A 27602-nucleotide genomic window follows, 5' to 3' on the forward strand; every position below is an offset into this window, starting at 1 on the left:
CTAACTTGCTTTTTGCAAAAGTTTGTTTTGGATCAGACAACGGCAAGTCACATGTTTTAAAGGAAAACCCATTTTAGTGCCAGTATTGGCACCTTTGTGTAAATTGCCTGGTGGGCAGTTTCTGCGACTGTAAAGGGGGTGATAATGTCTCTTGACAGTCATTAGTGTAGGGCACTTCACTCTTCCCATTTCAGCCGGCTACATTTATTCACTCAGTAGAGTTATAAAACGATAAAATTCCCTTTCAACCCCATCTGCACCAACCCCCACCAGGCTCTAACCCTCCGAGAGGTGCGACTTATTTAAAATCCCACAGCAACGTCTTTGCCCCTGCACCATTGCCTCTGATCCTTGCAGGGCTCCCCTGGCACTTTTGTGCCCCTATGAATCAATGTCACGGTCCTCATTCTCGCATTGCAATGCCCACCCCTTTACCTCAGTGACCCCCTTCAGCCTCGTGTCCCCACTTGCAGCCTCCACTCCTTTCACTCCAGTCTGTTCATCGTTCACTGTCCACTTCACCCCACCACTGGCGCTGCTCTTTCAGCCTTCATGCCCCTGCCGCCTGGAACTTCCCTGCTTTCGAAACCCTAACTGAAGACTTTTCTCTTCGGCCCTCTTTTTTTTGCCCGCCCTTTAGCTTACACCACTTATTCTTTTCCCTCCCACTTATTCTCCGATCTGTAAAGCGTGCTGGAACGTCTTTCCAAAGGGAGACCACTACGTAGACGCAAGTAGTTGTTGGTGTCTATCAACGCATTGATTTCAAAATCCTTTCCTCATTTTCAGATCTCTCGTAGGAACAGGAAGAGCAGGCCATTCAGCCCCTCAATCATGTTCCACCATTCTATTAGATCATAACTGATCCGTATCTTAACTCCATCTACCCGCCTTGGTTCCGTAACCCTTAATACCCTTGCCAAACAAAAATCTTATCAATCCCAGTCTTGAAATTTTCAGATTGTTGGGGGAGAGTTCCAGATTTCCACCACCCTTTGAGTGAAGAAGTGCTTCCTGACATCACCCTGAACGGCCTGGCTCTAATTTTAAGGTTGTAACACCCCCCCTTGTTCTGGACTCACCCACCAGAGGAAATAGTTTCTCTCCATCAAATCCTTTAATCATCTTAAGCACCTCAATTAGATCACCCCTTAATCTTCTATAATACAAGCCCAGTCTATGCAACCTCTCCACAGCCTTTCTCCTCCCTGCCTACGTAATCTTCGTCAACCCTCCAATCCCAGCTCACGTTATCTCCTGCTCCAACTCTGGTCTGTGCATGTGTGTTCTTCCTCACTCCCTCAGCATCAGGACGTTCAGCCATCACACCCTTGCAACCTGGGATTTTCTACCTAAACCCCGCCACCTTTACACCTGTCCGCGTACCTTCAAAAGCCTCCCCGAAAACCTACTGACATGAATCTTGTCATTCATGCGGAAATGACTTATGAAATAATACTAGGCGGCCTGCTGGTGGCGCTGTCCAGGGAGAGTATAAATACTCGGGCATGGGCCCAGCTTGCTCAGGACATTCTTTAACAGGAACTAGTGAAGGACACAACTAGATCTCCATGTTGAAAAACAGTTGATTAAAGCCTTGTTTAATACTCAGACCAAGTGCCTAGTAGTTTTTGTACATCACCTACCTCCCCCATTACTTCAAAGAGCAATCTGAGGAGGATTCATTATGTGAAAGATGCTATGAAAGTGTATGCTGTTATCATCATACAGCCTGTCTCGAAAAGAGAAGGCTGAGTGGTGACCTGATGGAGGTTTTTAGGATCATGAAAGGGTTTGATAGGGTAGATGTAGAGAAGATGTTTCCACTTGTGGGGGAGACCAGGACTAGGGTCCATAAATATAAGCTAGTCGCTAATAAATCCAATAGAGAATTCAGAACAAACTTCTTTACCCAGAGAGTGGTGAGAATGTGGAACTCGCTGCCACAGGAAGTAGTTGAGGCAAATAGTATAGATGCATTTAAGGGGAAGTTAGATAAATACATGATGGAGAAAGGAATAGAAGGATACGCTGATTAGGGTTAGATGCAGTAGCTCGTGTGGAACATAAAGACCGGCATGGGCCAGTTGGGCTGAATGGCCTGTTTCTGTGCTATACGTTCTTTGTAATTGTACTCATTGTGTTGTACTCGTCTTCCTACCTTGGTACCAAGCCTGTACCAGTTAACTCCCTGAATCTCCAGTTATATTCCACACTGTCTCTCACTGGAGATTTAGCTGCAAGTCTAACTTCTGCTCATGAGTCGGACTCACGCCCACATCTGCCCCCGAGGAGCAAAGGTGACACCGCAGTCCTATTGGCACCTTCTGCCTGCACCTCTTCCCCAGTAAGTTCTCCGAGTTATATTAGCTGAAACAAACTGGGGGGAAAAAATAAGAATTCCTTAAAAAAAATTTAAATGAGTCCTCCGTGTTGAGACTCGCTCTCTGAATAGATAACTAATGACAAAATCTGATTCATTCAGTGATCCTTGAGTGGCAGCTCACTTGAATAGCACTACAATGGATAGTGATTGGCCTTGAGCAGCAAGATTCTATCTGTGCCCTGATGTTGTTCAAGGAGTGCATTAGGGTCTGAGGGCAGGATATAGCCAAGAACTTTAATCAACTCCCAAGCCCCCTATTCTAGTATAACATACACTGGAATGTTTACTGGCGCCATTAACATAAGGATTTCCATTTATCACAATAGTAAAATATATTATGACAAACAACAACACGATACTGCTTTAAATCCAAGTATGCAGGCTTTTAACATGCATCAATGTCAACTCTGCTGGGTGTTTGCTTAGCTTTCTTATAACAATCTGTCCAATGGTGTTTTTGGATTGTGTGGGCAGCAATTAGCTTTGTAACAAATAATCATCTTGGGTCAGAGTTAATGATCAATCCACCTTTAATTAGGCTGTGGTAGATTTGGCACAGTCTTCAGCCTAACTAGTTAAAGGGAAAGTCCTAATAACTCCCCTGCTGCTCCGTTGGTTATGGTTGTGAGCAGCTGAGTCCCATCACCGAGGAAAGTCCCAGGCTGATGCTACAGAGGGAACGGTGGCATACTGGTTATGTTACTGGTTATGTAATCCGGAGGCCTGGACTTAATGATCTGCAGTCACAAGTTCAAATCCCACCACGACCAGATGTATGGAAAAACATAGGGGGAAAAATTTGGTTGCTAAAGGATGCTAACGGGGCGCAAAGCAACTAACGCCCGGGCACGGCGCCGCCAACACCTCCCGCGAAATTCAGCTCATGGTGGGGTAGGTTGTACACAGTCTGTTGCACCAACAGCCTCGATGGGTTGAGTGGCCTGTTGTTGTTCCACGCCGCCTTATCATCTTTTGTCTGCTTGGAGCAGGTGCAAGATGCCTCACCCACAGAGTGGGAATTAGTTTGAATTCGAGAGACTGAGGAGGGGACGAGTCGGAGGGGAGGGGAGGAGTCAGAGCTCAACAGCCCTGCTCGTGCCCCGGCTGCGATCTTCGGTAGCGCCTCCTGACTTACCGCCGGACGCTATGTCCAATGGGGTCAGGGGGCCTACCTGCGGCCGGGGCAGCGCTAATTAAAGGGGAGGTGGCGGGCGGCCATTTTTGTTGCTAGCCGCCTGCCAGCACCTGCCCCCGTTGCTGTCCCTGGCCCCCGTGAAGTCCCCCTGTGGAGTGCCAGCTGCTCTCTGTGAGCCCGGCACTCCTCTTGAGTGCCGGGCTCGTTTTCTGGCACTCCTGCTCCCTGGTGGCCCAGCTGGGTGCCAGGACGCGCTACGCCAGGCCCCTCCCCTTTAATAAGGGGAGAAAGGCCTGCAGTAACGCAGCGCGACGTGCCGCAGCGACGTAGTGCCGCGATATTGGCTTGCAGCACCCCAAGAGGGACGCGGGGCACTTCCAGTAGCGCCCCTCCTCCCTCTCTGGGCGCTACCTGGGAAAATCGGCCGCAAAGGCGCTAACTTTTTCAGGGCGCTAAAAGTAGTGCCCCGGCGAAGTTAGCGCCCCAAAGAGGGCGCGACTCAATTTTCCCCCATACACTTTGAAACTAGTTTTTACTTTGGAGAGGAAATGATAAGATTTGGTGCTGCGGCCTAGATATCGAAGACACATCCTGTGCTTTAAATATAAAGTGTTAAAAGCCTGCAGTTAGCCCTATAGAATGGTGCTTTGTTGGCGTTGAGCCGTGCTGGACTTCCACTGACAAAATTCCTAATCTTGTTACAGGTTACTACTTCAGGAGCTCTTTTCTGGTCAGGTCCTAAGAGATGTCCTCATCCTCTGGCATTTGATCCCAATAAGGTAAGTGCAAGCTCCTACGTGCCTGTCCAGCTGTATGATGCTTCGTTAGGGTTGTGAGTCTTTGGAACAGGCGGTTAAGAAGGCAAATGGTATGTTGGCCTTCATAGCGAGAGGATTCGAGTACAGGAGCAAGGATGTCTTGCTGCAGTTGTACAGGGCCTTGGTGAGACCACATCTTGAGTATTGTGTGCAGTTTTGGTCACCTTATCTGAGGAAGGATGTTCTTGCCATGGAGGGAGTGCAGCGAAGATTCACCAGACTGATACCTGGGATGGCAGGAATGACGTATGAGGAGAGATTGGGTCGATTGGGCTTAAATTCGCTGGAGTTTAGAAGAATGAGAGGGGATCTCATTGAAACTTATAAAATTCTAACAGGACTAGACAGACTAGATGCAGGAAGGATGTTCCCAATGGCGGGGAGTCCAGAACCAGGAGTCACAGTCTAAAGATAAGGGGTAAGCCTTTTAGGACAGAGATGAGGAGGAATTTCTTCACCCAGAGAGTGGTGAACCTGTGGAATTCTCTACCACAGAAGGCAGTTGAGGCCAATTCATTAAATATATTCAAGAAGGAGTTAGATATATTTCTTGAGGCTAAAGGGATCAAGGGATATGGGGAGAAAGCAGGGACAGGGTACTGAATTTGGATAATCGGCCATGATCTCATTAAATGGCGGAGCAGGCTCGAGGGGCCGAATGGCCTACTCCTGCTCCTATCTTCTATGTTTCTTCCTCAGAGGGCGGTGGAAGCAGAGTCTTCACATATTTTTAAGGCAGAGGTAGATAGATTCTTGATAAGCAAGGGGGTGAAAGGTTATCGGGGTGTAAGCGGGAATGTGGAGTAATCATATCAGCCATGATCTTATTGAATGGCGGAGCAGGCTCGAGGGGCCGAGTGGCCTACTCCTGTTTCTTGTGTTCGTATGTATGTATGTGAGAATGAGGGAATAATGTAAGAAACGGATGATAACAGTATTTCTCTTCAAACAGAATTGGACTCTCAGGGTGAATGATGGACGGCTAGCATTTTACTTGTAAAGTTGGAGCAGGGAGTGGGGGTGAGAAGAAACCCCCCAATGGTGAGGTGGGCATTGAAGGTGGTACCGAGGCACGGAGAGGTGTGAGCTGGCATCACCACGTAGCCAGTTTCCGATCTCAGCCAGACAATTATAAGAAGGCAAAGTGCTTTTTTTTAGGAGGGATAAAGGGAAAGAATTAGAGGGCAAGCATGTTGCATAGACGGCGTGGTCATAGAGCACCACCGGCAGCGGCCAAGGAGCCTGCTGTCCGCTGAACTGGAGAATGGTGAGATTGTGGGTCTGATAATAAGATTAATGAAGGGTGAGGGGGGGTGTGCGGGTGGGAGGCACCCAGTGTTGATTAAACCTCGGATCGCTTGTCCAAAGGCAGGGCTATCTCAACGGAAAGGGCCATCCGAACGATCTGACCTCTAGGCTGCTGGCCACCAAGTGTGCAGTGTGAACGTTGAGGCTTTACTCGCGATTGATTGTCAGTCCACTGCTGGGTTCTCACGGCTCTCAAAGGCCAAATGTCAATGGTTTATTCGCAAAGGAAATCCTGTTCCAAGTATGCTGAGCCTCGTGCTGCTGTTTCATGAAGATATCCAAAAGCGCAACACCCTACAAAACCTCTGCTCAAATGCCACCATTTTGTGCCCTGGTTTGTGAGGGGGTGGGGGGCGGGGCGGATGTGATAGGGGAGGCACGGAGGGGAGGGGGGGATTCAGGGAAGGGGGTTAATGCACTACAACAGATGCGGCATGTTGTCGCACAATGATACATCCCCTCATTGTGCACACTTCTGTAAGCAGAGAAGCACAGGGCCCTGCCGTTTGTGTTACCGTGGCAACTGCACCCCTTTTAACTTGTTAATGTTTTCAGCTGCGGTGAAGTTTGAGGCTTTCCAGGAAATGTGACCTTTGGTTAATTTTAAACCGACTTTTTACCTGATTTCCTCCACATTGTTTCATTCACACTCCGACTTCCTGTTTAACTGCGGGACCCACGTTAAATCTCATGGTTTGTGAATGGCGGTGAAGGAGGGACAATTACAAACAGGAGCACAGTTGCAGTTTTTTGACAGGTTGCTCTGGAAAGGGATTTAACCCACAAACAAAGTGCAGCGTGACCATTCAGCAAACAAAATCACTGGAGGAAACGTGAAAACCTGCCAGTAATTCAGTCATCTTTTACCCTTGCAGGACACGTCGTACAAAATGCTGTCCATATTCTCCAATTCAAAGTGGTACTGGGGCTTCGAGGGTGACATTATGCTTGTATTTTCTTAAGTACAGAAGATTGAGCGGTGACCTGATCAAGGTGTTTAAAAAGTTAAAAGGATTCGATACAGGGTAGATACAGAGAAGCTATTTCCTCCGACGTGGCAAATCCAGAAAGAGGGGACATCATCTCAAAATTAGAGCGAGACCATTTAGGAGGGAAATCTGGAAGCACTTTTTCCACACACAGGGTAGTAGAATTCTGGAATTCTCTCCCTCAAATGTTTCTGGATGCTGGGACAAATTGGAACTTTCAAACTGAGATCGATAGATATTTGCTCGGTAAGGGTATCAAGGGATAGGGAGCAAAGGCAGGAAAATGAGGTGCAGACAGATCAGCCATGATCGCATTGAATGGCGGAGCAGGCTCGAGGGGCTGAATGGCCAACTCCTGCTCCTATGCAATAGTTGCAGATTGAAATTTACAATGGCACTGGCAGGCAGGTTGGTTCAACAGTGTTACAGTGATAGTACACAATGCTGTTCCTTCTATTTACTTTTAAGCTTGAATTATGGATTTTAGATGGGTTAGTGGGCAAAGAGGGGTGGGGGGGGGGCGCGGTGGTATGAGTAGCAAGTCCTCCAAGGACAATATACAGGAAACTCTCGATTTACCGGCACCTAAATAACCGGCAAAATTCAGGAGTAGGTTCAGGTAAGTTTTACTTCATATTAGTGGCCGTTCCTGGACCTGTGGCAGTGTAATCGGGGTTCCTGCACTTGTTGCTAAGCAACGGGGACGCTTGGTCTGTGGCCGGGGTTCCTGCAGCTGTTGCTAAGCAACAGGGAAGCCTGGATTTGTTGCTGTGTACGGAGCTCTCGTACCTTTTAACTATACCTCTCTGTAATCCGGACTTTTTGATAAACCGGCGCCACGCCGGTCCCGTCCGTGCCGGATAAAAAAGAGTTTCCTGTAATCAGGATTTTAAAGGTTAAAAAAACTCCATTTAGCTAATGATACCAATTCAACAACATACTTGCAGTGGTGCGGTGGCATAATGTATTGATATGCAGTAAACTCTTGTTTAAACGGCACTTTATCATCCGGAATACTTTAATAACCGGCAAAATAGATATATCTCAATACAAAACAACACCTCAATAACCGGTAATCTTGCCGAATCCATCCAGCATTCGTTTTGCCGAGTCCGAGTCTCCCGCTGTGGCCGAGTTAGTCAGTGGTGATGGTGAGTGGAAAAGCAGCACCGTGGTAGGTCTACCTCTCTGTTATCCAGAATCTTTTATCAACCGGCACCATCCTGGTCCCATTGGTGCCGGATAAGAAAGAGTTTATGGGAGTGGTGCAAAGGAGTTCATGGCTGTGATGTCTCTTGCAAGTTCTGATTCTGATACTGCCAACAGTTGGTGAAGGCCAATCAGTTAGGGGGAGGGAAAGTTAGAGGAGCTGTGACCCAAGTCTTTACGATACTGATAAGTATGGATAATGTAGATCCATAGATGATGCAAGCGTGCTAGTTAACCTGGACAGTGGGTGCAGAAGTATCGAATGTGACAACAAAACCAACAAACCTCGGGGAACACTAGGGATGAGAAGAATCTATGGTGGAAATGTGGAATGGACTCGTACCAAAAGCAATTGTCAGTTAACTCCTTCGTAAAAAGTGGATCTCGATAGGAACGGCTGAGAGGCTGCAGGGATAAATTCAGATGGAGATGATCAAAGGAACGCAGTGGCTCCTGTTTGTGAGAACCATGGAACTATCTGCAGAGGGAAACTGGACTTGAATAATAGGTGGATATTCTGGAATTTCCCAGAGGAAAATACCTCAAGAGTACCTCATTGGTTGGAGCCCATGGTGGGGTAGGTTGTACACAGTCTGTTGCACCAACAGCCTCGATGGGTTGAGTGGCCTTTTGTTGTTCCACGCCGCCTTATCATCTTTTGTCTGCTTGGAGCAGCTGCAAGATGCCTCACCCACAGAGTGGGAATTAGTTCGAATTCGAGAGACTGAGGAGGGGACGAGTCGGAGGGGAGGGGAGGAGTCAGAGCTCAACAGCAATTAGTCTGCAAGAGACCAGCAAAGGGAGATCCCTGTTCTATGTAGCGGAAGTTCAGAGTAGAACCCCCTGGCTCTAACTCGTGCACTTTGTGGATCCCCTGAGTTGGAATCTTTAGGGATACACAGAATAGCTGAGTAAATGAGGATAGCTGAAATAAAATAATAGAGGGGGTGTTTGGGTAAGTACCTCACCATGATGGGACTTAACCACAGAGCTCCCTTTTCATTCTCTACACTTGATGAGGTATCAGCCCCAAATTAAATTAAGTTCATTATAGCTATGAAGAAAGGCTCAGAAAATTGGGCAGCGTTGTGGAATAAAGAGTAGATAGTTCCGGTTGAAGAATTAGCACAGGTACAGGTGCAATGAGCCAACTGAATTCCTTCTGTGCTGTCATTTCTGTGACTCTATGTTATATATGTGTATAACTGTGGCACTTCGCCAGAACATATTGAGGGCGATAGTAGGACTGTCACCATCTGTTACCGACAGAATTGTGCAAGAGTGTCCCTATCCCCCTCGACCCATCACTGCCCCCCACCCCCCTCCCCAACACACATGCAAACGTACTGGACCGGCAACCCAGAGGTCACGAGATCAAATCCCACCTTGGCAGGTAGTGAAATTGAATTTCATAAAGATGGTAATTTGTGGGTTAATGCCATCAAAATTCACGTGGAAATCTGCCAAATTGTTCTAAAAACCCCAACTGATTTGCTACCTGCCTTTCAAGGATAGGAACCTGCCACACCCCCCCCTACCCAGCCTAGGCCGACAGGTTCCTACAGTCCCACACTACCTGCTTGTCTCTTTATGTCCTCTGAAGTTGCCGAGGACGCCGCAGAGTTGAAGGAACAATCGGTCGGGCAAACGGGATGGGCAACAAGTGTCCATCTTGCCAGTGTCGCCACATCCTGAAATAAATTTTCAGGAAAGTATGAACTGCAGCATTGTTGCAGTGAACCTGTCATAGAAAGTTCGCTAGAAGTTGACGGAGGTAAAACCTACGCACACTTTCCTCTTTTTTTCAGATTTCCGCATTCGCGGCGTTTTTTTAAAATCAAAATTTGGGCTCAAAATCAAAACCAGCCAGACAGCGCTGGTTGTTAGGAGAAGATGCGCACATTATGTATTCAATCTCTTACCCTGTCACAGTTACTTTATATACATTTATTTTTAAACTATTCATTTTTTAAATCCACTTTTTGAGGCTGAATGCACTCCAGGGTGTGGAAAGGGGACAGGATTACAAAATGAATGCTGCCTTTTCTACCCTCAGTTTGTGGATTTTGTCAATGACCTATTTCCACCTCTGGAACATCGCCCGTCTCCGCCCCTGCCTCAGCTCAACTGCTGTTGAAACCCTCATCCCTGCCTTTGTTACCTCTAGACTTGACTATTCCAACGCACTCCTGGCCGGCCTCCCACGTTCTACCTCCCGTAAACTTGAGGTCATCCAAAGCTCGGCTGCCCATGTCCAAACTCGCACCAAGTCCCGTTCACCCATGAGCTCGCTGACCTACATTGTCTCCCGATTAAGCAACGCCTCGATTTTAAAATTCTCATCCTTGTTTTCAAATCCCTCCATGGCCTCGCCCCTCCCTATCTCTGTGATCTCCTCCAGCCCCACAACCCTCCGAGATCTCTGCGCTCCTCTAATTCTGGCCTCTTGAGCATCCCCGATTTTAATCGCTCAACCATCGGTGGCCGTGCATTCAGCTGCCTAAGCTCTGGAATTCCATCCCTAAACTTCTCCGCCTCTCTACTTCCTTTCCTCAGTTAAGACGCTCCTTAAAACCTACCTCTTTTCTGCCCTAATATCTCCTTATGTGGCTCGGTGTCAAATTTTGTCTTATAACACTTCTGTGAAGCGCCTTGGGATGTTTTATGACATTAAGGTGCTAAACAAATACAAGTTGTTGTTGTATAAGCTGTATTTATCAGTGTTGAGGCCTTTTACCCGGTGTGAACTGGAACAAGAACTAACAGTCAGACGTGACTGGATTTAGATTTTACTGCATTGTAGATCAGAAAAACTGCAACCAGCCAAAGGGACATATAACAGGAGAACTATCTGCATGATTATTGACAATAAGATGCAAAACTGGTTGGGGACGGGTAGTTACTGTAAATCAAGACAGGTGTGGGTTCAGCTGTTTTTACGTTAACTAATAATGTTGACAGGAAATTTGTATTGTTTGAAAATCAAAACGCCCATATTTCTCAAGAAGGAGTGAGTCACTGCCCGGACTGTGAAAGTTGTAATGGGTCTATCGTTCCAGAGTCATGTGCTTGTTCATACTTGCTTGAGGGGAAGAGATGGGAGCACTTAGGCACACTTCAATTTACAGTCTTAACACTGAAGCGACGATTGATGTGCAGGAGTGCTGTCTAATCAAGTCAAGGAAAGGCTGGGCAAGTGGGAAATGATGTAGGCACAGCGCACTTCCTCCATCATCCCCCTTTCTCTCTCTCTCTCCTCCCCCTTTCTCTCTCCTCCCCCTTTCTCTCTCTCTCCTACCCCTTTCTCTCTGCCTTTCTCTTTCTCTCTCCTCCACCTTTCTCTCTCCTCCCCCTTTCTCTCTCTCTCCTCCCCCTTTCTCTCTCTCTCCTCCTTTCTCTCTCTCTCTCCTCCCCCTTTCTCTCTCTCCTCCCCCTTTCTCTCCTCCCCCTTTCTCTCTCTCTCCCCCTTTCTCTCCTCCCCCTTTCTCTCTCTCTCCTCCCCCTTTCTCTTTCTCTCCTCCCCCTTTCTCTCTCCTCCCCCTTTCTCTCTCTCTCCTTTTCTCTCTCTCTCCTCCCCCTTTCTCTCTCTCCTCCCCCTCTCTCTCTCTCCTCCCCCTTTCTCTCTCCTCCCCCTTTCTCTCTCTCTCTCCACCTTTCTCAACACCCTAACTACACATGGCTGAATTCACCGCATCATTGTGACGTCATTAAAATTTGAAAGTTGCATTGTTCCTTCAACCAATCGCTGCCTGGCTAGCTGTGATGCGCGCACTTCAAACCATCTGCCGGTCTCTTGTCATTTGATAGGAGAATGGAATTTTGGAAAGCTTACCTGTGTGAATTAAATCCATCTTTCACAAGGAGGCACGGGCTCTTGCCGACTGTTGATTTATTCCAGCTTTTTTCTTTGAACACCTGCTTGGTGAAATGTACTGTGATGTATTGAGGTGATAAACCACAGGCTTGGCGTTCGTATAAAAAAAAAATGAATAATGAGAGTTGGGCTGCCACCTTTATGCAAGCCCAGACCAGACAGATGGTAGAGTAAGGACAGGTGATAAAATAGGGGGCAGGGCAGAGGGTGGGGATTGTGGCTGGAGTTCTGATGAAATTCCTTAGCAGCCTTAAAAAAATGATGCTTCTATAAGATATGAAAGTGAATGGGGAAATACTGGATTTCAAAAGTGAAGTGGGGATGGACTTCTTTAAAAAAAACTTTTGGTGTCTGATTTCCAATTTAGAAGTCTGTGGCCACTAAAACAGTTTTCAAGTTTAATTGACTGGAATGATTTTGGAAACTACATGAACTTTGAGGTTGACTCAAATGGAGAGGAAAAAAATACAGTGCAGTGTTATTCAGTCCCATTGTGTTGTGTCACAGAGGTTTAATCCATCACGGAAGTAAAGCTATTCAATGTACCACTGCACCAAGTTAGGAAATATACAAAGAATATAAGGCAGTGCCAGCTATGACAGGTTGGGCATGGGCACTGTGCCATCTCTGTACAACACGCAGCTGAAATGGAATAAAAAGAAAAGACAGCTAGAAATCTAAAATCGAAACAGGAAAAGCTGGAAGCACACAGCAGGTTGGGATGAGGAGAATTTTTTTACGCAGCGAGTTGTTGTGACCTGGAACGCGCTGCCTGAAAGGGCGGTGGAAGCAGATTCAACAGGAACTTTCAAAAGGGAATTGGATAAATATTTGAAGGGGTGAAAATCTGCAGGGCTATGGGGAAAGAGCAGGGGGAGTGGGACTAATTGGATCGCTCTTTCAAAGAGCCGGCACAGGCACGATGGGCCGAATGGCCTCCTTCTGTGCTGTAAGATTCTATGATTCTATGAGGTCCCTCTGTTAATAGCAAAGACAGGTTAACTTTTCAGGTGTGGAACCATTCAGGTCTGTCAAAGGGACTACACAGTCCAAAGATGTGCGGTTAGGTTGATTGGCTATGATAAATTGACCCTTAGTGTTAGGGGGATTAAATATGTGGGGATAGGGTGGGACATGTGTTGGTGTAGGGGTTACGGGGATCGGGTGGGATATGTGTTGGTGCAGACTCGATGGGCCGAAATGGCCTCTATCTGCACTGTGGGGTTTCTGTGATTACACCTGAAGCATTGACCTGTCTTTTCACAGACCCCTGTGGACTTGCTGTGTCCTTGCAGCATTTTCTCTCTTTGTCGCAGCTCGAACACTGAAACCAAAAATGAAAGAGACTGGAGTAAAATGACTCAGCCGATACACAACCTATTGGAAGGAATATTGCCTGAGTCTATACCCTCTGGAGTTTAGAAGAATGAGAGGTGATCTCATTGAAACATATAAGATTCTGAGGGGGATTGACAGGGTAGATGCTGAGAGGCTGTTTCCCCTGGCTGGAGTGTCTAGAACTAGGGGGCATAGTCTCAGGATAAGGGGTCAGCCATTTAAGACTGAGAGGAGGAGGAAGATTTTCTTCACTCAGAGGGTTGTGAATCTTTGGAATTCTCTACCCCAAAGATCTGTGGATGCTGAATCGTTGTGCATATTCAAGGCTTAGATAGATTTTTGGACTCAAGGGAAATCAAGAGATATGGGGATCGAGCGGGAAAGTGGAGTTGAGGTCGAAGATCAGCCATGATCTATTTGAATGGCGGAGCAGGCTCGAGGGGCTGAATGGCCGACTGCTGCTCCTAATTCTTATGTTCTTATGCAAATGGCCCCATAAGACTTTGGCTAACCCAGAAGAGTGTGATGATGTCGTTCATCTCCAACAATGTTGGTTGCTAATTTTTTTTTTTACAAAACACAATCTTATAAGCTAAAATTATATCACAGAAGTTTGCAGTTATAACAGAGATAGCCTGAATGATGTACAGTTGTGCAAATTAATATAGGAACAGGAGTAGGCCCTTGAGCCTGTGCCGCAATTAGATCATGGCTGATCTGTATCTTACCTCCCTTTACCCACCTTGGTTCCATATCCCTGAATACCCTTACCTAACAAAAATCTATCAACCTCAGTTTTGACATTTTCAATTGACCTAGCCCTTACAGCTATCTGGGGGAGAGTGTTCCAGATGTCCGTTGTGAAGGCAATGCAACCCAAGCCGTGGGGTAGCATTTCCCCCCACATAGTTCTGCCCCAAAGACTTCAAGAATGGGCAAGTGCTGCCCGTAGACCACAATACCCACGTGATTTCCACTCCCTATTCACAAAAACACTGCTGCAACAGCAACAACTTGCATTTATATAGCGCCTTTACATCCCAAGGCGCTTCACAGGAGCGATTATCAAATGTAATTTGACACCGAGCCACATAAGGAGAAATGAGGGCACATTTAGTCAAAGAGGCAGGTTTTAAGGAGCGTCTTAAGAGAGGCGGAGAGGTTTAGGGAGGGAATTCCAGAGCTTAGGGCCCAGGCAGGTAATTATAATCAGGGATGATCAAGAGGCCAGAATTGGAGGAGCACAGATACCTCGGTTGGGGGTGAGGGGGGGGGGGGCGTTGTGGGGCTGGAGGAGATTACAGAGATAGGGAGGGGCGAGGCCATGGAGGGATTTGAAAACAAGGATGGGAATTTTAAAATCAAGGCGCTGCTTAACCGGGAGCCAATGTAGGTCAGTGAGCACAGGGGATGATGGGTGAACGGGACTTGGTGCGAGTTAGGACACGGGCACAGATATGTGATTAGAAGTTCACCTCTGGGTTAAATATGACACCAAGGTTGCGAACAGTCTGGTTCAGCCTCAGACAGTTGCCAGGGAAACTTGCATTTATGCAGCGACTCCTTAGAGCACTAACCCTGAATATCGAGGCGGTATCGTTCTGCAGCGCTACACACTGGGCCACATTGCACTGCCACATGGAAAGGGCTCCTCCCCTCATTAAAGGGGAGGGCCCAATCCCACAACTCTGCGGGGCCCTACCTGGACCACCGGGGAGCGGGGTTGCCGTGCCAGCAGCCCAGCACACAAGAGGAACTCGGCGATCTTTGTGAGGGAGAGAATTTGGAGTCGGAAACTCAGCTTGGGGTCGTACAAGAGTTAGTAATGTCATAGAAAGGGCATCCTCCACAAATGCCTGGCAATAAAACGTAAAACCAAGGGCTGAGTAAGAGAGACCTGTAGGTGTAAGAACGGCTTCTTTTGTAAGATTTATGATTCTGCGGCTATTCAAATTGAGGCAGCTCTTTATGCAGTCTAACTGTGTAGCATGTTGGCCCCCACCCCCATCCCCTCCATAAACAACTCCCACTCCGTCACAAAGCAATGGAATTATCACCTGCGTCTTTGGTAAGGGATGGAACCGTCGGGTATTGTAAGGGCAGCTTGCAGCGTATGTACATGAAGTAGTCAGTGCTTTATTGGAAGCGGGATTTCAGTGAATGGCTCCTCCCATTGTAATCTGCGCTACAGTTTTGTTTTCCTCTTAACTTTCAGCAATCACTCTCTCAGTGCGGGCTTGCTCCAACTTGTCTGGTATCACTCGAAACTTTGAAGACTTTGCTAGCTTCGGCCCATTTAATAAAACATTCAGTTCCCTGTCAGGTCTGGCACACACAAGTCTTTTTGGCTAAATTAGCATTTTTTATTTTCATTTTTGTGAATTGTCGCGTTGCAGAATTTCTTTTTTTTTTATTCGTTCGCAGGATGTGGGCGGCGCTGGCAAGGCCAGCATTTATTGCCCATCCCTAACTGCCCTCGAGAAGGTGGTGGTGAGCCGCCTTCTTGAACCGCTGCAGTCCGTGTGGTGAAGGTGCTCCCACGGTGCCGTTAGGGAGGGAGTTCCAGGATTTTGACCCAGCGACGATGAAGGACCGGCCGATATATTTCCAAGTCAGGATGGTGTGTGACTTGGAGGGGAACTTGGAGGTGGTGGTGTTCCCATGCGCCTGCTGCCCGTGTCCTTCTAGGTGGTGGAGGTCACGGGTTTGAGAGGTGCTGTCGAACTATTTTCTCAAAACTATTCAGCTTTGTGTCAGTCTCGCCTCTGAGTCAGAAGGTTGTTGGTCCCACACCAGAGACTTGAGACCATAATCCAGGTTGACGCTCCAGTGCAGTACTGAGGGAGTGGGAGACAACAAAAGAAGTGAAGAGACATTAAGAGGTATTCAAAACCAGACGAGATGGTGATCGGACTAGTGGAGACAAAAGACGGCTCAGATTAGGTGTGAAATGTTCTGGCAGAATGAGAGACAGCTGCCATGTGGGAGAGAGGAAAAAAAGGAAAGGGGGGGAGGGGAAAAACCAAAACAAAGGGGTGGATAAAAGATATAAGTAAAAATGTAATAGGGGCCGAGGTTATGATCTGAAATTGTTGAACTCCATATTGAGTCCGGAAGGCTGTAAAGTGCCTAATCGGAAGATGAGGTGCTCTTCCTCGAGTTTACGTTGAGCTTCCGTGGAACAATGCAAGAGGCCAAGGACGGTGAGGTCCGAGTGGGAATGGAGCGGTGAATTAAAATGACAGGCGACCGGAAGCTCGGGGTCCCCCTTACGGACTGAACGGAGGTGTTCCACAAAGCGGTCACCCAATCTGATTATGTTTTTTTTAATCTCATTGCTATATGTGGGAGCTCTCTGTGCCCAAATTGGCTGCCGCGTTGCCTACATTACAACAGTGACTACACTTCCAAATGACTTCATTGGTTGTAAAACGCTTTGGGACATCCCAAGGTCATGAAAGGCGCTATGTAAATGCAAGTTTGTTCTTTCTTTGTGGCTTATAACTAGGATAAATTGTGCACCCACCATAACAGAAGAGGCGATGGTTGAGAATAGGACAAGTTGCAATTACGCTGCGAACTAATGCTCGGTTTGTTTATTGAGCATCACTCGTGGTTTGCAGCTGCTGCAGACAAATGGTGTCGACCTGTGCAAAAGGCCACGGCTCTGGCACAACATGTTAGTTTTCCCGTGATGAGCGCCACACTGATCCGAGTTGTACAGGAAACTCTTTTTTATCCGGCACCGACGGGACCGGCGTGGTGCCGGTTTATCAAAAAGTCCGGATTACAGAGAGGCATAGTAAAAGGTACGAGAGCCCCGTACACAGCAACAGATCCAGGCTTCCCTGTTGCTTAGCAACAGGTGCAGGAACCCCGGCCACAAGTTCCAGGCATCCCTGTTGCTTAGCAACAGGTGCAGGAACCCCGGTTACACAGCCACAGAGCCAGGAACAGCCACTAATATGAAGTAAAACTTACCTGAACCTACTCCTGAATTTTGCCGGTTAACAGAGATTTCCGGTTATTTAGGTGCCAGTAAATCGAGAGTTTCCTGTACATCACAAGGTGGGTTATATATGGCATTTCATTTCGCCAAATGTGGCGGGGAAGGTTACTTCTGTGAAGTCATGGCAATTTTTAGGAGTCGGAACATACAAAATAGACGGGCAGGTAAAGACCAGCTGGTCCATTAAGCCTGCCCCACACTCGCGATGGCCGGAGCAACATGACTAAACACTTCTCCTGGCTGTGGAGTCTGGAACTAGGGGGGTCACAGTCTCAGGTTAAGGGGTCAGCCATTTAAGACTGAGATGAGGAGGAATTTCTTCACTCAGAGGGTTGTGAATCTTTGGAATTCTCTACCCCAGAGGGCTGTGAATGCTGAGTCGTTGAGTATATTCAAACCTGAGCTAGATAGATTTTTGGACTCATGGGGAATCGAGGGATATGGAGATCGGGCAGGAAAGTGGATTTGAGGTCGAAGATCAGCCATGATCTTATTGAACGGCAGAGCAGGCTCGAGGGGGTCACATGGCCTACTCCTGCTCCTAATTCTTATGTTCTTACGTTCCTTCCTACCTCCTCCCCCACCACTCTCCCCCTTCCCTCCACCCGCAGCCATGTAATTTCCTGGGAGAGGCAATAAAACAGGAATATCCCAGGGCCAATAAGGGAAAAAATACTTTGGAAAATTCCTCTCCGACCCCCTCAGGCGATTGAAACCAGGAGATCACATGGAGTCTTTCGAAGTACCCCAGTAATGTTGAATTGGAAATTTCTGCCTCTTTGGTCCTGGGCTTGTACCCTCCGTGGTTAATATGAGTTTTTGCCAGTTCTTGGATAGATTGCTGGGATGATTAGCTCCTGGTAGCACTGCGCTCAATCTCTCCAGTCATGTTTAATGCGTGTCTCCATTGAGTGCTTTCAGGCCTTGCGTAGAGAGAACTGAACTTGTCTTACCCCTGCCATGCCCACTGCTACTTGTGGGCCCAAGAGTTTGAAGTCCACGGTGTGGATGGCCTCACTCTCCCACATAAAGGAAGCTATGTGAAACCTCAAGGAGGAGAAACTTCTGGGAAAATCAAACCTCCTTCAAGTTTTCTTGAGGTTCCGCTTTCACTTTCTGTAACTCAGTTTGAATTCAAAACAGGACTGGAGATCCACCTCTCCTGTATTCGTAGTTACCTCATTCTGCATTAAGTATTGATTCGTTAATGAATGTAACGAGGCTCCGCCCATGTGAAACATCACCACATCGAGCATTCGCTATTGCGAAAGGTTTTTGCAGTGCTTTTTGGAAAGTTGACGCTACCTTTGACAGTTGCAACTTTCCTTTTACTTTGAAGCGTAAACCCCCCTCCCCACCCCCCCCCCCCCATTTGTCGCTCTGTATTTCTCGCCAGCCTGGGCACTGATGACACAGTAGGCAGACCACCTGGTCCCCCCAGCCCCCACCAGCACCCCTCTGAGCCATCCACCAGGGGGAACATCTCGGGATAAATGTCCATCTGATTTTATTTTTTCTTTTATTTGCCGGAGACGGAGGCGTGTGGAGCAGAGGATGGGTGGGGGAGGAGGAGGAAAGCCCCTGGCCACCACTTGGGACCTCCCCACAGTGAACTGGCCAAGATGAGGTCTTTATTGCAGGGGTGTTGGAGCACAAAAGTAAGGAAGTCTTGCTACAATTGTATAGGGCTCTGGTGAGACCACACCTGGAGTACTGTGCACAGTTTTGGTCTCCTTATCCGAGGAAGGATATACTTACCTTAGAGGCAGTGCAACGAATCACCAGATTGATTACTGGGATGAAAGGGTTGTCACACACAGAATCACACAGAAACCCCACAGTGCAGAGAGAGGCCATTTCGGCCCATCGAGCCTGCACCGACACATATCCCACCCGATCCCCGTAACCCCACGTATTTAATCCCCCTGACACTAAGGGTCAATTTATCATAGCCAATCAACCTAACCCGCACATCTTTGGACTGTGGGAGGAAACCGGAGCACCCGGAGAAAACCCACGCAAACACAGGGAGAATGTGCAAAGGTGATCTCATTGAAATATATAAGATTCTGAGGGGGATTGACAGGGTAGATGCTGAGAGATTGTTTCCCTCTGGCTGGGGAGTCTAGAACTAGGGGGCGTAGCCTCAGAATAAGGGGTCAGCCATTTAAGACTGAGATGAGGAGGAATTTTTTCACTCAGGGTTGTGAATCTTTGGAATTCTCTACCCCGAAGGACTGTGGATACTCAGTTGTTGAGTATAGTCAAGGCTAAGAGCGATAGATTTTTGGATTCGAGGGGAATCAAGGGATATGGAGATTGGGCGGGAAAGTGGAGTTGAGGTAGAAGATCAGCCATGATCTTATTGAATGGCGGAGCAGGCTCGAGGGGCTGTATGTCCCACTCCTGCTCCTAATTCTTCTATTCTTATGTTCTGCGGTGTCGGAGAGTCAATCCTGTCGATGGCTTCAAGTTGTGTGTTGATGGCCCACTGCACCCCACCGTTAACTGCAGCATTCTGATTGGCTGTATAGTGCGCCTTTAAAACTGCCCTACGGAGCTCCGCAACATATCACTGACGCTCTTACTGGAGGAAAGCAATAGTTCCGATAATAACTAAAGAAGAAGCTAAAAGGGGAAACCAAAAAGGGAGGAATATATTCTTCTCCTCCCCCCCCCCCCCCCCCCCAGAAAAAGGGAGATAATTGAATAGAAATAATAGATGGTTGATAACTAGCCTATACAGGGGTATTGAGGGTGGGTGGGCTCAATGAATAATTTGACCTTGTTGCCTCACCCCGATGCTGCAGTCTAAATGCTCTGAATGGGTGGCTGCCCTGTGACTACAATAATCCTATTATTTGTATAGTGCCATATCAGACTTGCACGCAGTAAATTGCTTTGAAGTGCGGCGACTGGTGTTAAATAAGGAACTATCTGTGAGGGAGGGGGTTTGTTAACCGCCTGTAAGCTGTCTGAATTGGAATGGCTGCCGTTTAACAGCTTGAACGGTGTCCCTTATCTATATGGGTTCCGCAGGTGCTTTCCACGGCACAGATGTATTTTCTGTTAAAGCATTGCAGCTGGCTGCAGCGATCCTGAACCCAACGTCCCAGTGTTTCCTCATCCTCTCTAAACAGACTGGTTCTGTCATTAGTTCAGTGAGCTTACCAGTGTGCTTAATTTTCATGATTCAGTCATGCCCATTCTGTTAGATTTTCACAGCCCTGCCGTTCTCGATTCCTTTGATGATTAGCTTTCTGTGGTAACACCTGCATCTCTTTTTATTTTGATTGTTCTCCTTTTGTTTGTTTTCTTTTCATTTCTTCTTTCATTATGAACCAGGAGGGCTTAGTTCCACCACCTTGAAATACCAGGAATTGGACAAACCAAATAGCACAGGGGCTTCCAAAAAGATCCTTCCACTTCGGCCATGAATAGTTCCTTTGCAGGACCAGCCGGATTGTCAAATCCTCGCTTTGTACAGTATTTTTCGGAATTGCTTCTCGTATATACATCCTGAGTCGAGTTGGAGATGTTCCCCACAGACACCATTAAGCCTAAAACAAAAAGGGGGAAAAATTCGGTATCGCCCCGTTTGGGGCGCCGTTATCGGCCGTGCGCAAAGTTTAACGCCTGGCGCTAATTATCGCCTCCGACGGCAGACTTAGCTTTTATCGCCCCTGGAGGTGATTGGAGCGCTAAATCAGGCGCTTCACTCCTGTCTTAAGGCGCAAAGGCCGAGGAGCGAGGCGCTACCTCAGAGCGCTGGCGAAGCAAGGAAGGGCAAATCAAAATGAACCTGCAAAGTGTTGCTCAGTACTCAAAACTCCTTCACACAGCATTGAATCTCTCCAGAAGTCTCTCTCTCTCTCTCTCTCTCTCTCTCTTTCAGAATGCGTGGTGCAAAAATGTCACCGACAAAAAAAGGCAGGAAGCGGTCACCTTTAAATAGCGCTCCCCCAGTCCCTTTCTGACAGCATAACGCTCCCCTCAACCTGTCGTTGCTAGTGGCAGGCGGTAAGGTAGGGGGCGCCACTCAATATCCGGTCCGGGGCGTTAACAGGGCGTTGCGCACTCGAATGACGTCACAATCTGCTGGTGCAGGAGATCGTAGCGGAAGTGTTTAGCGCCATTGCAAAATGTCTAGTTAATTTCGCGCGCGGCACAAACATCGCCGCGCCGGGCCTCTAGTTGCTTTGCGCCCCAATTGGCGCCCTGTTAAGGCACTAATGGAAGGCGCAAACAACTGAATTTTCCCCCCAAAATCACCAGAGCTTTTCCAGCCCTTCAGTAAAAACAAGGCCTCAGTGTGACTCACTGGCATTTTCCAATACTTGATGATCCTGATTTTGCTCTTTCCTCCATATCCAGCAACAACAGCTTGCATTTATATAGCGCCTTTAATGCAGTAAAACATCCCAAGGCGCTTCACAGGAGTGTTATCGAGCAGAATTTGAAACATAAGGAAATATTAGGACAGGTGACCAAAAGCTTGGTCAATGAGGTATTAAGTACAATCATGAGGAAAGAGAAGTACAGGAAACTCTTTGGTATCTGGCACCGACGGGACCGGGATGGCGCCGGTTGATCAAAAATTCCGGATGACGGAGAGGGTTATCTACCGAGGCTATTTTTAACAAAGAAAAATAAAAAGAATCAAGAAATGTGCAGTATACAGTAATTGGGTGCTCACCTACAGAATGTTGTGTTAAATGGATGGTGGAAGATGCTTGATTAAGTACAGTACTGCCAGTTGAGGGTAATGCAATGCAATGACTTCCAGCAGCGTGGGAGACACACAGTACCCCTGTAAAATGGCGGATCAGAAGAGACTACCGGCAGCGCGAGAGAGTCAGACTCCTGTTACAGGGGTATTGAGGTGTTCCGACTTCCAACAGCGCCAAGAAGCCGAGTAGTGGCAGTTTGGAGAACTACCCCCACTGACTAACTCGGCCACCACGGGAGACTCGGACTCGGACTCGGCAACATTGCCGGTTATTGAGGTGTTGTTTTTGGAGCGAGAATTCCGGATATTTAGGTGCCGTTTAAACGAGAGTTTCCTTTAGTGAGGCGCAGAGGTTTAGGGAGGGAATTCCAGGACTTAGTACCTAGGCAGCTGAAGGCACGGCCACCGATGGTGGAGATCCAGGCTAAGCCTTGCTCCAGCAGGCTCTGTTCCGTGCACAGTTAAGAAAAGCAGTTTGAAGCAAATAAGTGTTACTGCAGAAGCTACACATTGCTGGCCCTGCAATTGTTACACCTCTAACTTGAACATCTCTGGTCTCAAGCTATCGCGCTCTCTCAATAGCTTATAAGAAGATGAAGAAGGACAGAAAGTGAGTGTGTATGACTTGGGGGGGGCGGGGGGACGATAGACGGGTAAGAGTGGTCAAGGAAACACCCAAATAATACCGGACTAGTTCTCCAATGAGATATCATTCCCCCTCTCCCTATGTGCACGCACACGCACAGACTTTTTACACACTTTTTTACACACTTACATTTCCATAGTGCATCAACATGCTGAGGATTTGGGGACAGAGATCAGGCCCAGGGATAGCTCTGAGATGGGCTGGTGTCAAGATAATGGAAAGCCATTTGACAACCCATCCACAGTTAATGATTTTAGCAAAGCAATATTAAAATATTACTTAATACCTCGTTCTCTGAGACACCCCTTTCCCAAAATCTTTAAACTCTTCAGGGGTAGAAATTCATTAGAGCCCCGTTTGGGGCACAAAGTCTTAAAAGTTTGGAAAATTAGCGCCAGGCACTAATGGTTCCAAACTTTAAAAAAAATTCCGTTTTGCATTCCAAGAAGGAACTGAAGCGTTAAATCAAGCGCTCCACTTCCTTCTTGGAGCGCGATTGGCAGCAGGCAGGGCGGAGATTTCAGCAGCGCTGCCACACTCAAAGGCTCCTTCCCTCCCTTAAAGGGAAGGGCCATCGCTGCAGGCTCCGCAATAGACCACCAAGGCAGCCGCGATCCCGCGCGATCAGCCCGGCACTCAAGCAGAGCGGGCACAAAAAAAGCAGAACAAGAAAGATACTTTTTTTTTAAACTTACCTCAGCCAGCTCGCCTTTAATCATCGCCCCCAAAGCGGCCGGCCGCCCGACGCACGCCTCCTGCAGCTGTCGGTGTTTTCGACTGGCGCTGCTGCAGGGGACGGAAGTCAATTTCAGGTCTGGGGCGCTACCGGGACGATGCGCCCGGTGATGACATCACAATCTCCGAGCGAAGGAGATCGGGGTGCAACGCTGTAGCGCCGCCGCAAAACTCCCGCCGAATATGGCGGGAGTTGATGCCAGCGCCGCGCCCGGTCGCAAAGCCATTTGCGCCGTGTTAGCGCCCAGGCACCCAATTTCGCCCCCTTAACCTTTTGTGAACAATAAGATGGTTCTTGTCCTCCTCACCTATCCAGGCCGTTACAGATATCGCAAATATAATGAACCACATTGGTTTGCTACCCTTTATCAAGTGTGAGAAGGATGGGCCATGACAGAGGGTGGAGTCGGGACCTGAGTTCTGATATTTTCGTTACTGATGATGAATAACCAGTGATGCCCCCACATCATAAGAGAGAAATAAGTGGAGAAAATGGAGCTCTGATTTGAAGGCGGTTCACGTTTTAGAAATTTCCAGACAGCCCACTCAAAAAACAAAAACAAAAAAAAAAAAAAATGTAGACTCTCTGCTCCGTTGGGTATCGCTGTGGGTAATTAGAAAAAGGATGTGATTTTAATATAATATAGAAGGCATCCGTGGGCCTGTGTGGAACAGCCCCTTGTTTTGCCCCTCCTATTCCATGGTCTCTATTGTAACAACCTATTTACAGGGCTTCACTCGACATGAGGGAGAGGTAGAGCGTAAAATTAGTAAGCGTTTTGGGGAAAGAAAAGTGCGCAAAATTTGCTGCTGGAAAATATGCTTTGAAAGGAATTTGAAAATTTGATAAATTTGGGAGAGGTTAGGCCCAGGCTTGTACATACCAGTAAACATTCACAAGTATGTACAAGTATACATACTTGTCTGTTGTACCTCTATTTCCTACCTTGGGTTTATCTTTTATTAAACTGCGTTGTGTACATTGGCTGATTTTTCTTTCCCTTGCACTGACAGCCCCTCCACATGGACTACATTGTAGCAGCGGCGAACCTGTATGCGGAGAACTATTCCATTCCGAGGTCCCAGGACAGAGCTGCAATCCAGCAGATACTTCTGTCCATTGACATTCCTCCGTTCACCCCAAAATCGGGGGTCACAATCCACACCAGCGACAAAGAGATGGAGGCGGCTGAAAGTTCAGTGGGTAGGTTTGCCCATTGGTGATTCTCTTTATCTTTGTGTGATGTCTCCTCAGTGTCACATGAGGGAGACAATGGTACCTTTCCATGGTTCTTTAGTACCAACCAGCTGGTCACCTGGTTCTGACGAAAGGTCTTTGACCTGAAACGTTAACTCTGTTTCTCTCTCCACGGATGCTGCCTGGCCTGCTGAGTTTTTCCAGCGTTTTCTGTTGTTGTAGCTGGTCACCATTGTTATAGCTGGTCACCTTTGCTGGTCATACTGCCTTCTTCTAAGCAAAGAAAAAATACAATGTATATATGCCTCATAAAAGGCTCTATTTCTGTAAGATTATTTTATTATTTTTTTCGTTGGGCTCACATCACAAATGTTTCCCGACATAAAAAAGGACAGGCTATTCCTCGACCTCTTATGATGAGCCGATATAACTGACTGCTTGGAGACGTGTGAGGGCGACCTCGGGAGTGTGTTCCACGCCAATTTCTACCTTCCTTCCTCTCTTTCTTATGTTTTTATGTTATTTTGTGTCAATCCTTAAGAGTCATTCCCGTTGTTCCAAGTGAAAAGGCTACGCCTTGCCTGTTACGACCTTTTATTGTGTGTTCATCATGATTGTCGGGTAATGGTAATAGCCAAGTTCCCCTCCAAGTCACACACCATCCTGACTTGGAAATATATCGTCGATCCTTTATCGTCGCTGGGTCAAAATCCTGGAACTCCCTCCCCAACAGCACTGTGGGAGCACCTTCACCACACGGACTGCAGCAGTTCAAGAAGGTGACTCACTACCACCTTCTCGAGGGCAACTAGGGACGGGCAATAAATGCTGACCTTGCCAGTGATGCCCATAAAACAAATTTTTTTAAAAGCACAATGGGAAAAGAGAAGGATGGCACATATACTGTGGGGGTCACATGCCTCGATATATATTTTGTCGTTGCTTATCCAAAACCTCCATTAAAAGAATATAAGAAATAGGAGTAGGCCATACGGCCCCTCGAGCCTGCTCCGCCATTCAATAAGATCATGGTTAATCTTTCACCTCAACTCCACTTTCCTGCCCGATCTCCATATCTCTTGATTCCCTTCGTGTCCAAAAATCTATCGATCTCAGTCTTAAATATGCTAAACGGCTGAGCATCCATAGCCCTCTGGGGTAGAAGATTCCTCCTCATCTCAGTCCTAAATAGGAAGGATATACTTGCATTGGAGGCAGTTCAGAGACGATTCACTAGGTTAATTCCAGAGATGAGGGGGTTGACTTATAAAGAAAGGTTGAGCAGGTTGGGCCTATACTCATTGGAATTTAGAAGAATGAGAGGGGATCTATTGAAACATATAAGATACTGAAGGGGCTCGACAAGGTAGATGCAGAGAGGATGTTTCCCCTCGTGGGGAAATCTAGAACTTGGGGGCATAGTTTCAGAATAAAGGGTCGCCCTTTTAGAACTTAGATGAGGAGGAATTTCTTCTCTCAGAGGGTCGTAAATCTGTGGAATTCTCTGCCCCAGAGAGCCATGGAGGCTGGGTCATTAAATACATTTAAGGTGGAGATAGACAGATTTTTGCAAGATAAGGGAGTGAAGGGTTATGTGGAGCGGGCAGGGAAGTGGCTTTGAGCCCAAGATCAGCCATGATCTTATTGAATGGGCAGAGCAGGTTCAAGGGGCCAAGTGGCCTATTCCTGCTCCTATTTCTTATGTTCTTATGAACACTTTTCCTGAGACTATGCCCCCTAGTCCTAGACTCTCCAGCCAGGGGAAACAGCTTCTCAGCATCTACCCTGTCAAGCCCTCTAAGAATTTTATGTGTTTTAATGAGATCACCTCTCATTCTTCTAAACTCCTGACAATATAGGCCCATTCTACTCACTCGTTATCAGCATGAAAGGACAGTGCAGCTGTAGGGAGTACTGGGAATGTTGAGTTCTTTTCCCTCACGGTGCCCCATGTGGTTTTTTTTTCCCCCGTTTTTTTTAATTTTCTGCAGTAAATTTGATCTGACAATTGAGTTGTGCGAGCCTTCGTTGAGCTCGGCAACTGATCTGTTCGGCTGGGTCAGTAGTCAAGCAGCCACGCTCCAGTGGTGTCCTTGGGAGTGTGACTGCTTCCCATTAGTGTCAGTGTGCTCGCTCTGATATATGGGCGGGTGCGTATATGTGCGCTCGTGTTTTCATGTTTAAAAAAAAAAACACGTTTAGGATAAATCTTTGCCGCCTTCAGAAAATTCAATTCCCACGGCTGAATTCAGCGAATCTGAATATCGGCAGTTAGTCAGGATGGAGCACAATTATCTTTCATTCACCAGCTTGGGGGCCTGACTAACTATTGACTGTCCTCTGCAACATTTCACCAACACCTTAGTCCAAAATTAGAGTGCATGCAATAAAATAGCTGATTCAGACAGATTGCAGAAGCTAAAATAATCTTATTAAACCGCTAAATACACAAACGGATGATCATCTTTTGGCCATTTTCATTACTCTGATCTTATTCTGTAAGAAAAAGAAGATTGCGCCTCCTGACATTTGAAGGATAAAGCCAAGGTATGTCGGACTCCATTTTACAAAGTAGGACCGAGTTCTCATCAGCTTCGCATTATGCCGTTAACTTACATAGAAACATAGAAGATAGGAGCAGGAGTAGGCCCTTCGGCCCCTCGAGCCTGTTCCGCCATTCAATGAGATCATGGCTGATCATCTAAACTCAGTACCCTGTCCCTGCCTTCTCCCCATATCCCTTGATCCCTTTAGCCTTAAGAAATATATCTAACTCCTTCTTGAATATATTTAATGAATTGGCCTCAACTGCCTTCTGTGGTAGAGAATTCCACAGGTTCACCACTCTCTGGGTGAAGAAATTCCTCCTCATCTCTGTCCTGAATGGCTTACCCCTTATCTTTAGACTGTGACCCCTAGTTCTGGACTCCCCCGCCATCGGGAGCATCCTCCCTGCATCTAGTCTGTCTAGTCCTGTTAGAATTTTATAAGTTTCAATGGGATCCCCTCTCATTCTTCTAAACTCCAGCGAGTATAAGCCCAATCGACCCAATCTCTCCTCATACGTCATTCCTGCCATCCCAGGTATCAGTCTGGTGAATCTTCGCTGCACTCCCTCCATGGCAAGAACATCCTTCCTCAGATAAGGCGACCAAAACTGCACACAATACTCAAGATGTGGTCTCACCAAGGCCCTGTACAACTGCAGCAAGTCATCCTTGTTCCTGT

The 27602-nt window shown here is 47.3% G+C and overlaps 1 protein-coding gene across 2 annotated transcripts in view; it reads left to right on the plus strand.

Moving 5' to 3' along the window:
- The window catches only part of LOC147111264 (ubiquitin-like modifier-activating enzyme 1), a 316654-nt gene that overhangs the window by 128463 nt on the left and 160589 nt on the right, over window positions 1-27602 (plus strand). For both annotated transcript variants that reach the window (XM_086002004.1, XM_086002003.1), the window contains exons 18-19: window positions 4226-4300; window positions 24191-24380. In XM_086002004.1, coding sequence (XP_085858130.1) covers window positions 4226-4300; window positions 24191-24380 — 265 coding nt within the window. The remainder of the gene's footprint in view (window positions 1-4225; window positions 4301-24190; window positions 24381-27602) is intronic.

The sequence above is a fragment of the Somniosus microcephalus genome, chromosome 11, assembly GCF_052327205.1.
Source record: "Somniosus microcephalus isolate GS21.2 chromosome 11, FLI_Smic_1.0, whole genome shotgun sequence".
In the NCBI taxonomy this organism is placed as follows: Eukaryota; Metazoa; Chordata; class Chondrichthyes; order Squaliformes; family Somniosidae; genus Somniosus; species Somniosus microcephalus.